Source organism: Oncorhynchus tshawytscha, linkage group LG09, assembly GCF_018296145.1.
Source record: "Oncorhynchus tshawytscha isolate Ot180627B linkage group LG09, Otsh_v2.0, whole genome shotgun sequence".
Lineage (NCBI taxonomy): Eukaryota > Metazoa > Chordata > Actinopteri > Salmoniformes > Salmonidae > Oncorhynchus > Oncorhynchus tshawytscha.
In genome coordinates, this window is record NC_056437.1 from 68,579,911 (window position 1) to 68,592,605 (window position 12,695).

Genomic DNA, 12,695 nt, shown 5'->3' on the forward strand with positions numbered 1-12,695 from the left:
GATCTGGAGTGGCAATACCCTTCTTGCCCTAAAACCTGTGGGTGGGGTATAGCAAGGGAAGCACTGTGCTTGCCACTGTTAGTGACCTGTACACATCTATAGGTCTGGCCTTCTACTCTGGCAGACTGACTGATCTAACACTCCTCCATACTAAACCAACCATAGATGGCAGTAATTGGTTACAATTGTGTAATTACGTGTACTAGACTACACATACACTTACAGTGAGTGGGATATCATTTGTTTCCTTATGTAACCAATGGAATAGTCCCCAAAGTGCAAATTCCAAGCTAAATCAAGCACACCTCAAGTGTGTTATATAAAAGTACTTGACAAATTTCACCCTAGGTCTGGTATATTTATTAGGAGACCGAGCCACCTAGAAACACATACTGATATTTTGCAAAGCAATGGTTTGTGTAATACATGTTGCATACAGAGTGTTGCCAGAAAGCATTGCATTGTGTCATACATTTTGTTAAGGAAGTCTTAACCACAAGGCAGGGTTGAGGTTAGCTCCTGGAGTTGCTTAGCAACCAGACCACTTGAGAATAAGCATGCGTTTTTTTTCTCCAGTTAGGGACAAAGGAGGGAGAGGGGGAGAAAGAGGCAGATGGTACATGTCTGAAATTACTATGGTGTGTTTGGTCTGCATTTTATTTCAGGTGATTTGACATTATTCCTCGCTTAATTTGTAAACCATATCTAACAATTGGTCTTAACATACTGTGAAATAAATATTAATGTTTCACTACTGATTATTAAGGTCGTTCAAAGCCAAATAAAATAAGATTAATCCCACCTGCAGTTCTGTGGTTTGAAATTGTTCTGTCTATTCCATATTGACACTCACTACAGCTTTGCATAATAGTGTGTGGGCTATGGTATGGCACTGTTAATTTAATTGCAACATTTAATTGCCATATTAGTTTAAGTAAGTATGAGCCTTGCATGAGCCTTGGCTGTTTATATAGCATGAGGCAGCTTAATGTACAAGTACACCCCTTGGACAGGACACTAGTCTATCACAGGGCCAATACACTGTAAGTGTAAGAAGACAGAATATGTCTTTCTGTTCTAGTCTGGTTTTAGGCATGTGAGGCAGAACAGGAATCAAGATGGCGCCGACAAAGATGGTCGCCTCGCTTCGAGTCTTTAGGAAACTATGCAGTATTTCATTTTTTTATGTATTATTTCTGACATTGTTAGCCCAGAAAATCTTAAGTGTTATCACATACAGTCGGGAAGAACTATTGGATATAAGAGCGACATCAACTTACCAACATTACAACCAGGAATATGACTTTCCCGAAGCGGATCCTTTGTTCAGACCACCACCCAGGACAGTGGATCTAATCCCAGAAGCCGACCCAAAACAACGTCGCCGCAGAAGAGGCAGACGGAGCGGCCTCCTGGTCAGGCTCTGTAGGTGTGCACACCGCCCACCGCTTCCGAGTATACTACTCACCAATGCCCAGTCTCTTGACAACAAGGTAGATGAAATTAGAGCAAGGGTTGCCTTCCAGAGAGACATCAGAGATTGTAACATTCTCTGTTTCACGGAAACATGGCTCTCTCGGAATACATAGTTCAGCCACTGGACATCTTAATGCGTCGTCCCGACAGAGATAAACACCTCTCTGGGAAGAAGAAGGGCGGGGGCGTATTCTTCATGATTAACCACTCATGGTGTAATCATAACAACATACAGGAACTCAAGTCCTTCTGCTCACCCGACCTAGAATTCCTTACAATCAAATGCCAGCCATATTATCTCCCAAGAGAATTCTCATCAGTTATTGTTATAGTTGTGTATATACCCCCTCAAGCAGACACCACGACGGCCCTCAAGGAACTTCACTGGACTCTATGTAAACTGGAAACCATATATCCTGAGGCTGCATTTATTGTAGCTGGGGATTTTAACAAAGCAAATTTGAGAACAAGGCTACCAAAATTCTACCAGCCTACTGATTGCAGCACTCGTGAAGGCAATACACTCGATCACTGCAACTCTAACTTCCGCGATGCATACAAGGCCCTCCATTCGACAAACCCAACCACGACTCCATCTTGCTCCTACCGTCTTATAGTTAGAAACTCAAACAGGATGTACCCATGACTAGAACCATTCAACGCTGGTTCTGACCAATCGGAATCCACGCTTCAAGATTGTTTTGATCACACGGACTGGGAAATGTTCCCGGGTAGCCTCAGAGAATAACATCGATCTATATGCTGACTCGGTGAGTGAGTTTATAAGGAAGTGCATTGGAGATGTTGTACCCACTGTGACTATTAAGACCTACCCTAACCAGAAACTGTGGATGGATGGCGGCATTCGCCCAAAACTGAAAACGCAATCCACCGCGTTTAACCATGGAAAGAGGACTGGGAACATGGCAGAATATAAACAGTGTAGTTATTCCCTCCGCAAGGCAATCAAACAAGCGAAATGTCGGTATAGGGACAAAGTGGAGTCGCAATTCAACGGCTCAGACACGAGATGTATGTGACAGGGTCTACAAGAAATCACGGACTATAAAAAGAAAACCAGCCACGTCACGAACACCGACGTCTCGCTGCCAGACAAACTAAACACCTTCTTTGAACTTTATGACTACTGCCGCGTAGCACTCACTTCTGTCATCATTAAGTGCTTTGAGAGACTAGTCAAGGATCATATCACCTCCACCTTACATGCCACCCTAGACCCACTTCAGTTTGCATACCGCCCCAACAGGTCCACAGACGATGCAATCACCATCACACTGCACAGTGCCTTATCCCATCTGGACAAGAGGAATACCTATGTAAGAATGGTCTTCATTGACTGCAGCTCAGCATTCTACCCTCCAAGCTCATCATTAAGCTGGAGGCCCTGTGTCTCAACCCCGCTCTGTGCAATTGGGTCCTGGACCTTCTGACGGGCAGCCCCCAGGTGGTGAAGGTAGGAAACAACATCTCCACTTCGCTGTCCCTCAACACTGGGGCCCCACAAGGGTGCATGCTCAGTCCCCTCCTGTACTCCCTGTTCACCCATGACTGCGTGGCAATGCACGCCTCCAACTCAATCATCAAGTTTGCAGATGACACAACAGTAGTGGGCTTGATTTCCAACAACGACGAGACAGTCTACGGGGAGGAGGTGAGGGCATTCGAACTGTGGTGTCAGGAAAACAACCTCTCACTCAACATCAACAAAACAAAGGAGATGATCGTGGACTTCAGGAGACAGCAGAGGGAGCACCCCCATATCCACATTGAAGGCACAGTAGTGGAGAAGGTGGAAAGTTTTAAGTTCTTCAGTGTACACATCCCAGACAAACTGAAATGGTCCAACCACACAAACAGTATGGTCAGGAAGTTGCAACATCGCCTCTTCAACCTCAAGAGGCTGAAGAAATGTTGCTTGTCACCTAAAACCCTGACAAACTTTTACAGTCGGGCTGTATCATTTCCTGGTACGGCAACTGCACCACCCTCAACCACAAGGCTCTCCAGAGGGTGGTGCGGTCTGCACAACACATCACCGGGGGCAAACTACTTGCCCCCCAGGACACCTACAGCACCCAATGTCACAGGAAGGCCAAAAAGATCATCAAGGACAAGAACCACCCAAGCCAATCCCTGTTCACCCCGCTACCATCCAGAAGGAGAGGTCAGTACAGGTACATCAAAGCTGGGACCGAGAGACTGAAAAACAGCTTCTATCTCAAGGGCATCAGACTGCTAAACACAAATCACTAACTCAGAGAGGCTGCTGCCTACATAGAGACTCATATCACTGGCCACTTTAATAAATGGGATCATGAGTCACTTTAAACAACGCCACTTTAATAATGTTACATATCTTACTTTACTCATCTCATATGTACATACAGTGGGGCAAAAAAGTATTTAGTCAGCCACCAATTGTGCAAGTTCTTCCACTTTTTCCACCATAATTTGGAAATAAATTCATTACAAATCCTACAATGTGATTTTCTGGATTTTTTTTCTCATTTTGTCAGTCATAGTTGAAGTGTACCTATGATGAAAATTACAGGCCTCTCTCATCTTTTTAAGTGGGAGAACTTGCACAATTGGTGGCTGACTAAGTACTTTTTTGCCCCACTGTATATACGGTACCTTATACCATTTATTGCACCTTGCCTATGCCGCTCGGCCATCACTCATCCATATATTTATATGTACATATTCTTATTCCATCCCTTTAGAGTTGTGTGTATTAGGTAGTTGTTGGGGAATTGTAAGATTACTTGTTAGATATTACTGCACTGTCAGAACTAGAAGCACAAGCATTTCACTACACTCACATTAACATCTGCTAACCATGTGTATGGCAACAATACAATTAGATTTGATTTGAGAAAAAGCTCCTTGATTTCCTAGCCACAAGGTGGCATCCTTTCTCTGGACAATGTCCCCCAGCACAGACTTACACTGAGTGTATCCAAACATTATCCTCTTTCCATGACATCTGACCAGGTTAATCCAGGTGAAATTTATAATCCCTCATGGATGTCACTTGTTAAATCCACTTCAATCAGTGTAGATGAAGGGGAGGAGACAGGTTAAAGAATGATTTTTAAGCCTTGAGACAATTGAGACATGGGTTGTGTATGTGTGCCATTCAGAGGGTGAATGGGCAAGACAACAGATTTAAGTGCCATTGAACAGGATATGGTAGTAGGTGCCAGGTGCACCGGTTTACACATGCTCAACAGTTTCCTGTGTGTATCAAGAATGGTCCATTACCCAAAGGACATCCAGCCAACTTGACACAACTGTGGGCAGCATTACAGTCAACATGGGCCAGCATCTCTGTGGAACGCTTTCGGCACTTTCTAGAGTCCATGCCCCTACGAATTGAGGCTGTTCTGAGGGCAAAGGTGGGTGCAACTCAATATTAGGAAGGTGTTCCTAACGTTTGGCACACTCAGTGTACAATCATAGACCCTGCTCTAAGGAATTGGTACAAGTATTCATGTCTCCCACGCTAAAACTTGTGTCTTTGTGAGGTCACAGCACTATGCACAACATGGCGTAATGAACTGTAGTCAGACTTTTTTTGTCAGTCATACACTAGTTTCGGCTACTTCCTTACCGGTCTACATTTTGCGATACACATGCATGTAATTCTGTATCATTTCTTTCTGAGTGTATCCAATGCTGTTTAATGTACTAAACAACATACAGTACTAGAGTATTTGTATTCTGTATTCTGTGTGCTTTACCATGTGCATGCGTTTACCACATGCATTGACGCATACTTATCGTAGTCTATTAGTGATACTCAATACAATGCACTGACATTACTGCATTAAAGTCCTACTGGTCAGTGACTCAAACTCTTTACATCATTCCGTCTTTTCTGCTATAAAACAAAAAATCGGAGAGTGCTACACCAACTGACCAGCCATGTCTGGAAGGTGTCCATCTTCTCCTTTCCGGCCCAAGCCCAGTCTTCAGGGAGCGGTCAAGGGTGTATTTCGAGGGGGGGGCAGATTGTACAGCTGTTGGACTGTTTACAGGCCAAGGCTATTGTCCAGTAGATTATCTGGCATCCAATGTTAGACTTTTACAGGGAGGTTACCTTCCTACCGTCCAGACTTGTGTGTTGTCATAGACCCCTCCCCTTCTCTCCCCTCCCTCTCTAGACTCCTCTTCTATACTTATATACACTGGGTAAAGACTAGAGCTGTTGGTACGCACATCTCACTCACAAACACTCACACACTGTAACATATTATCCAACCCTACAAGTACAAAGAGAAAACAACAGCTGACATGGATTAGCTGAAGTCATGTGTGAAAAAGGCAAAGAAGGGATGCCAACGTTTATGGTGTCTCATCACGACCAACAGGTGATGGGTGGAGGGAGACAGACAGAGACAGGCCTATATGGGTTGTTTTATGAGGAAGTAGATCATGCAAACATATTTGTTGTTTAAGAAAAATGTGTGTGTGTATGTGTGTGTGTGTGTGTATGTGCGTGTGTGTGTGTGTGTGTGTGTGTGTGTACTTGTACATATTGGGATAGAGGACGGGTGGGTTAGCTTTTATGATTCCTCATCTGCAGGGCTGGGCGTCCTCAAACCTCAGTGTTAAGTCGGTCGGTACAACAGTCCATAAGCTCCAGCGTACGTCAACAGCAGCTGCACCCAATGGCTCTGGCATCGCTCACTAAATCGGAGAGTTCTTAACAGTTGTCTCATCCTCTGTGTATAGGGTCAGATCCTCTCAAGCCTCCGAATCAGTCCATCTCACCAGCAAAGCTAGGGATTTTCCAATTATTGACTTACAGTAGCTACAGCATACAACTGTTCTGGTGCCAGTTCACATTAGCATTGAGGCAAAAATAATTTTGGTTTATGGTTTCAGTGTTATGAATTGTGCTTAGGTTAAATTAGATCCCTGAACATATGATGCTAATACGTGGGCATTCTGATGTGACTGAATTGATACAGATACAAGGCCGTTTCTATTTAGTGTTCTACCAGTAGAAAACAGCTACTTAGCAACATAATATGCTGTACATGCAAGAATATACACATTTCACAACTTGATCCCCCTCCCTCTAAACCCTCAACCCTCACAGATATGTAGTTAACAAATAGAAGCACAGTTGTCACTCACCTGTTTGGAATGTTATCACATGGCATTGCTCCATTAGCGAGTCTAAATATGCATACGTGACTGACGCAGGCTTTTGACATGTGAAACCTAAGAATGCACCAGAGACCCGTAATGGATTTCAATGGGACCACCAAAGAAGGAGAGGATCTCCCCCACTTTAGGGAATACACAGTTGTCACGCCCTGACCTTAGAGCTTTTTATGTCTCTATTTTGGTTTGGTCAGGGTGTGATTTGGGTGGACATTCTATGTTCTTTTTTCTATGTTTTTGCATTTCTTTGTTTCGGCCGGGTATGGTTCTCAATCAGAGACAACTGTCTATCGTTGTCTCTGATTGGGAACCATACTTAGGTAGCTTTTCCCCACAGGGTTGTTGTGGGTAGTTGTTTTCTGTTTTGTGATTGCACCTGACAGATCTGTTTCGTTTTGTTCTACTTTGTTATTTTGTTTCAGTGTTCTGTTTGATTAAATATCATGAACGCTTACCACGCTCCACCTTGGTCTTCTTCTACTTCATATGACGAGCACTACAACAGTGCTCCTATTTCAGATGAAGTCCACGCCATTTTGGAAATAGTTACCAATCCCTCAATATTGTCACTTTGAAACAGTCACGCAACCACACCATGGATATAAAGAGGAACATTGCTTTGGACCTAGATGTTTGAGATTGAACTTTTATTTCCATTATCGAAACGTTGTGACACACACCCACATGCACTGACACAGACAGAATCGGTCACACACAACTGAGGACAAAGATTTGAACAAAAGAGGAGAGGAATAAAAGAGAGATTCAGGTCAGCGACATCTTGAATTCTGCAACAGAGAGAGAGACACCTGTCATTTCACTTTCATTACATCATCAGTTTGAACATACAGCATCAGTTTGATTCGCGACTCAGGGTGCAGACAAAAAGGTCATGTACTCCACAGTTAAAATGCTGTACTCACTTGATCATTCACCCAGTCATGATGTGTTTCACAAAGGCTGAAATAGAGAGATAGAAACAGAGAATGTATTAACTATAGGTGGGAACCAGTACGTTTCCTCAGCACACTGCATGAAGTAGTCACCTTGGTAGTTAATGCAGCCATTGCTGTCCTCTTGTCCTTCCATCACTACCTCTATCTCTTTCTCTGTCATCTTCTCTCCTGCCGGTGTAACGGAGGGGTGTGAGACATTTTCAAATGATGTTCAAGACTCCCCATAGACACAAACCTTACGGAAAAAAAACACATTTGATTCTAATGTGTTTCACATGTGATCTCACGTAATTACATGATATCACGTGATCTTATGTGAAGATAAAACTACACGTGAAAACATAATCTCATGTGAAATAAATGTGACAACATGAGAATGGTACCATGTTCAACATGTGGCTTCAACATGTGGTACCATTTTCAACATGTGGTACCATTTTCAACATGTGGTACCATTTTCAACATGTGGTACCATGGAACGACATGTCAAACTGCAAATTAGATTTTCAAATGTGAATGTTTTCAAATGTGAAAATCTCTCATGTGAAAATGTGGTGTTAACATGTAAACTCCACATTTAATACATGTGAACATATGGTTTCACATGTGAACATCTGACCTCAGATGTGTCTCTTTTGCTTTCACTTGTGAACATTTCAGCTCAACATGTGAAAACAGCTATTTCACATGTGAAAATGCGACTTTCACATGTGAAACTGCAGATTTCACATGTTTTTTGTAAGGGATGTAATTAAATAATGTAGGGTTCTTAAGGTAAGTGGTATGCTGTTCAGCAAAAGTAGTGTAAAAGTCTTTAACCAATTACAATCCTTTCACATTATTACTTTGTACTGACTTTTCAGTATGACCCCACCTGGGATTTGAAATCACAACTTCTGGATTTAGGTTACACTGATCTTTCTCCTGTGCCACAAAGTCTGTAACATGCTCAGAAGTGCAGCAATTTGATGTTTTTCTGTATAGTCTAATGTTGGTGCACCATATTATTCTGTTTTAATGCTACTCCACAATCACTATGATGAATAGAATAGTTTTTCCTGAGTGTATTTTTTAACAAAGCTGAGATTTACTTTGAAGTCCAAAGTGTAGGAATACAGGTGAAATCGGTCATTGACACAGACATGGTGGCATAGCAGGAAGATCTGAATGCCGTGAACCAAGAGTTTGTGTCCAAATCCCAGGTGAGAGCACATTGAATACAAATGACTGTATAAATAAACATACGCGTTATAATAATGTATGCAAAAGTGTGCCAAATATGTAAGTTGAAAACACTCCGACTGCGTGACTTTACGACAGATTTTTGTTTGCAAGGCATCACCAGTGAAATCTCACGTGAAGAATACTCACATGTGACATTTTTTATCCACATGTGAGAGGTTACGTGGTCACGTGGAAATCACTTGAAATTTCACGTGTGAAATAAAAATGCTACATGTGAAATCATGTGGTTTTTCCATAACGGAAGCCAAACCCCAAACCAATCCTCTATTCAGATACCCTTAGGGCTTTCACATTAACTTCATAGAGCACACATTACACATCTATAATCACATCATAAACATGAGATTATAGCTACATAGAACATGGGCACTAACCAAGAGTTGCGAGTGCAAGACGCAGCTCGGCGCCCATGACGGTGCCGTTGCCCTCCTTGTCAAAGACACGCAGTCCTTCCACAAAGTCCTCAAAGGTACCCCGGTTCTTGGACTTGGAGATGTGCTGGAACATTGGTAGGAAGGTCTCGAAGCCGATCAGCTTAGTGTTCATTTCTATAGTGGCACGGTGAGCAAGGGAAGAAGTTACTTTCGATGAAACCAAATCAACCCATCAGCATACAAGCCTCTACAGAGCTCAAGGCGAATAAAGAGAACGTAAAGTAGGAGAAACATGGCGACTTAAGCAATGGTGTGGCCATGCACAGGTTCAAAGGCTGGAGTCATTGTCAAAAGGCAGATATGTCTACAAACTCTGATGCCGTCAGTTAAAATGTTGCTCCTGGTGGATACACTTGCAGAGCAAATTATTGATGTCTATGTCTGTGTGAACATGTAACCAGTGACCACTACTACTTTACAATGTCTATAGAATACTGGTGTGCCCACTGACCCTGTGGCTTGGGTGTCCCTAGGACTCTCATGACCTCTTCGTTGGAGGGGTTCTGGCCCAGCGCCCTCATCACATCACCACACTGGGCGTAAGAGATCTTCATCTCGCTTTTGGGGGTCCTGTCGAAAAGCATGAAGGCCTCTTTGAACTCTGGGGAAGAACACAGATGACCAGGGTCAGCTGGGGAAACTAGTAAGTCATCAACAGGTCAGGTCATCCAATAAACTTTCCCCATAACAAATAGTAAAATTGACATCAAAAGATGTTGGATTTTTTAAAGGAAGACCAGTTTTACCGTCAATTTGGTCTGCAGTGAACTCCATCTGAAATAGAAAAAAGAACACTTCAATAGTGGGAATATTGCTACTGATTTTGCCCAGCTCATCATTGTAAGCACATTTAGCAATTGTATTGTGGAGGATGAGGTGCATCCGAGGCGCATCCTATGTATATGACAAGGGGGGAGTTCATTTGAAAACCCCCGAGGTCAGCTGTGGATACCCCGTTTGTGTCTCTAAGAGTAACAGGGCCCCCTAGTTTGAAGATGGTGGGCTTTGTGTGAAACCTAATTCTCCTCCACTGTCCCAGTGGCCAACACAGACTAATATAAGAACAATAGGAATGCAAAGTTCCGACTGGGGACCCGCTAGAAAGGCTGTTCTAGAACCCCAGAGAGACAGAAGAATGCAGATGAATCCGGGTGTAGAACCTCTCTGGCACCAAATACCAGCCCAATTTGTTTTTTTTATCATCCCCGAGAAAAACAACCTGACGAGGAACAGTTATGGGTTGAAATGTTATTTTTCCATTGAAAGAGCATGTTGGGAACATAAAACAGTTCTATGAACTGTTTGCTTGATCCAGTCGCTGGAAAGTGTTGTCAGATGTGTGCCACTACGCCAACAAGTCTTTGATCGTACGGTGAATGCCAGTTGCCAAGGCCAAAGGAACAGAAAAAAATATATATGTCATTGATTAGGAACGCTTATAATACACTTTGATTTACCTCCAACATAATCTCATTCAGATGTTATCTTCAACAATTATTGTACCAAGCAGAGACGGTTTAATGATCTGAACATAACTAACCTGAAAGGTTATTACATTATTGAAAATGTCACATCCATTTGCAGAGGACAGCCACGCCAAGACATTTTTGCCAATAGAACTTTGCCAACTAATACAACAATGTTTGTTTTTTTAACTAGGAAAATTCCTCAACTTTTGACAGACTTCCCTGTATAACTAACACATCTCTAACTCGTCAACTAAGGATATAGCATCCTCTTCTCTCATATTTACTGTCATAAGTTCTACTACTAGCACAGGTGGATGAGAGGAGATGACAGCAAAGACTCACAGAGAGGTTAGACCGTAGAATTACAACATACATTCTAGAGCTACGAGTTGGACACTCACCGCAATGCTTTTGGGGTCGAATTCAGGCTCCTTGGGCTTCTCTGGCTCCGGAGCCGGTGGGGTCGATTTTGCCACCTCCTTCTTCGGCTCGGGCTTCTTGGGGGCCATTGTCCTGGATGGGAAAGTGTGTGAGTGAGACTGTGTGTGTTGAGGTGGAGGCTGAGAGAGGATCATCTCTGGAAGAGTTATATACCCAGCTTGGGGGTCCCCACTGAGACAGAGGGGTTGGCTTACACCCCAGGAGCCAGGATCACATTCTATATAAGGGTAAAAAGACAGTCTTAAGGATAGAACTTCACGAGACTTCATCTATGTGGTCAACTACACGGGCTCCCAAGTGACGCAGCAGTCTACGGCATGGCATCTCAGTGCTAGAGGTGTCACTACAGACCCTGGTTTGATTCCGGGCTGTATCACAACCGGCTGTGATTGGGAGTCCCATAGGGTGACGCACAATTGGCCCAGTGTTGTTAGGGTTTGGCCGGGGTAGGCCGTCATTGTAAATAAGAATTTGTTCTTAACTGACTTGCCTAGTTATATAAAAGACAGCTACAAATACCTCATCAGGGTTCTCTCTCTCATAATGGCAAATATGATCAGTATTCAGGTCCCAGTCGACGCTTAACTATTTAGCACATCAGTTGTGACATGTCGCCAGTAAAGGGTTAAGGTGAGTGATAAGTATAATTTCCTCTTAGTGGGTATGGAGGGGCAGTGGCTTAACTACAATTAGAGAAGCAGGACATTACTCAAGGGAGTTTAAACTATCTTCCTCTCTTAACTTAGTTGCCCACAACTCCCAAAGGAGAGAAAGAGAGAGCAAGAGAGTAAGAGAGAGAGAGAGAGACAGGGAGGGAGAGTCCTGATGGGACTATTTGGGGTTGGAGAGGGGGAAGAATTGTGGGAAGGCAGATGCAGTGTCTGAACAGCTGACTAAGGAAGGAGGAGGGAGACACCGAGGTTGAGGGAAGGGGTGGTCTGGCCGTTAGTGTGCTCATGGAACTAGAATTAACTTACTGAGGTCTTGGCCTGGTAGGCACTGCAGCATAAAAATGTGAATGATCTAGACTCTAGTTACTGTACATACACAGTAAATATTTTGACTCCTGTAACGTACTGTATTTCACAGTGTTAAGTCATGTCTTTGAATAATAAAATGCGCTGTAGGCCTATATGGGGGGGTCTGTGAAGATTACGAGAACGCTATCAAAACATACCATGAAAACCAACCACTGCCCTCAGATGCTTTGTTAACCTCTGCCTGGAGCCCTAAAACACCCAAGGTGTTACAGTTTAAAACACCCAATACACCCTAAAACACCCAATACAGTTTAACAAGAGGAGCCTGCAGCAGGCTGGCCACCTGCTACAGTGGCCCCTAGCATAGCTTCCTTCCTCAGGCTGTGGAGGGCCACTAATCCCTTCCAAAAGCCTCCAATAAGAGGTGGCAGCACTCACTGCCTTGGAGTAGTCTGCAGCAATACACTAAAAAGTTGAAGAACCCCTGCATTATGGGGT

The 12,695-nt window shown here is 43.4% G+C and overlaps 1 protein-coding gene across 2 annotated transcripts; it reads right to left on the reverse strand.

Moving 5' to 3' along the window:
- Positions 1-7,302: 7,302 nt before the first annotated feature.
- Positions 7,303-11,349, reverse strand: myl4 (myosin, light chain 4, alkali; atrial, embryonic). Of its 2 annotated transcripts, XM_024434103.2 has the most exons (7): positions 11,178-11,349; positions 10,054-10,081; positions 9,759-9,908; positions 9,248-9,421; positions 7,719-7,796; positions 7,596-7,632; positions 7,303-7,460 (listed from the first exon to the last, which is right to left on the reverse strand). In XM_024434103.2, the coding sequence occupies exons 1-6, from the start codon at positions 11,283-11,285 to the stop codon at positions 7,604-7,606; spliced, it is 567 nt and encodes a 188-aa protein (XP_024289871.2). In that variant the 5' UTR covers positions 11,286-11,349; the 3' UTR covers positions 7,303-7,460; positions 7,596-7,603. The 2 variants fall into 2 exon arrangements, with proteins under 2 accessions (XP_024289871.2, XP_024289872.2); XM_024434104.2 differs by lacking the exons at positions 7,303-7,460; positions 7,596-7,632 and having other exon boundaries at positions 7,776-7,863.
- Positions 11,350-12,695: the final 1,346 nt, after the last annotated feature.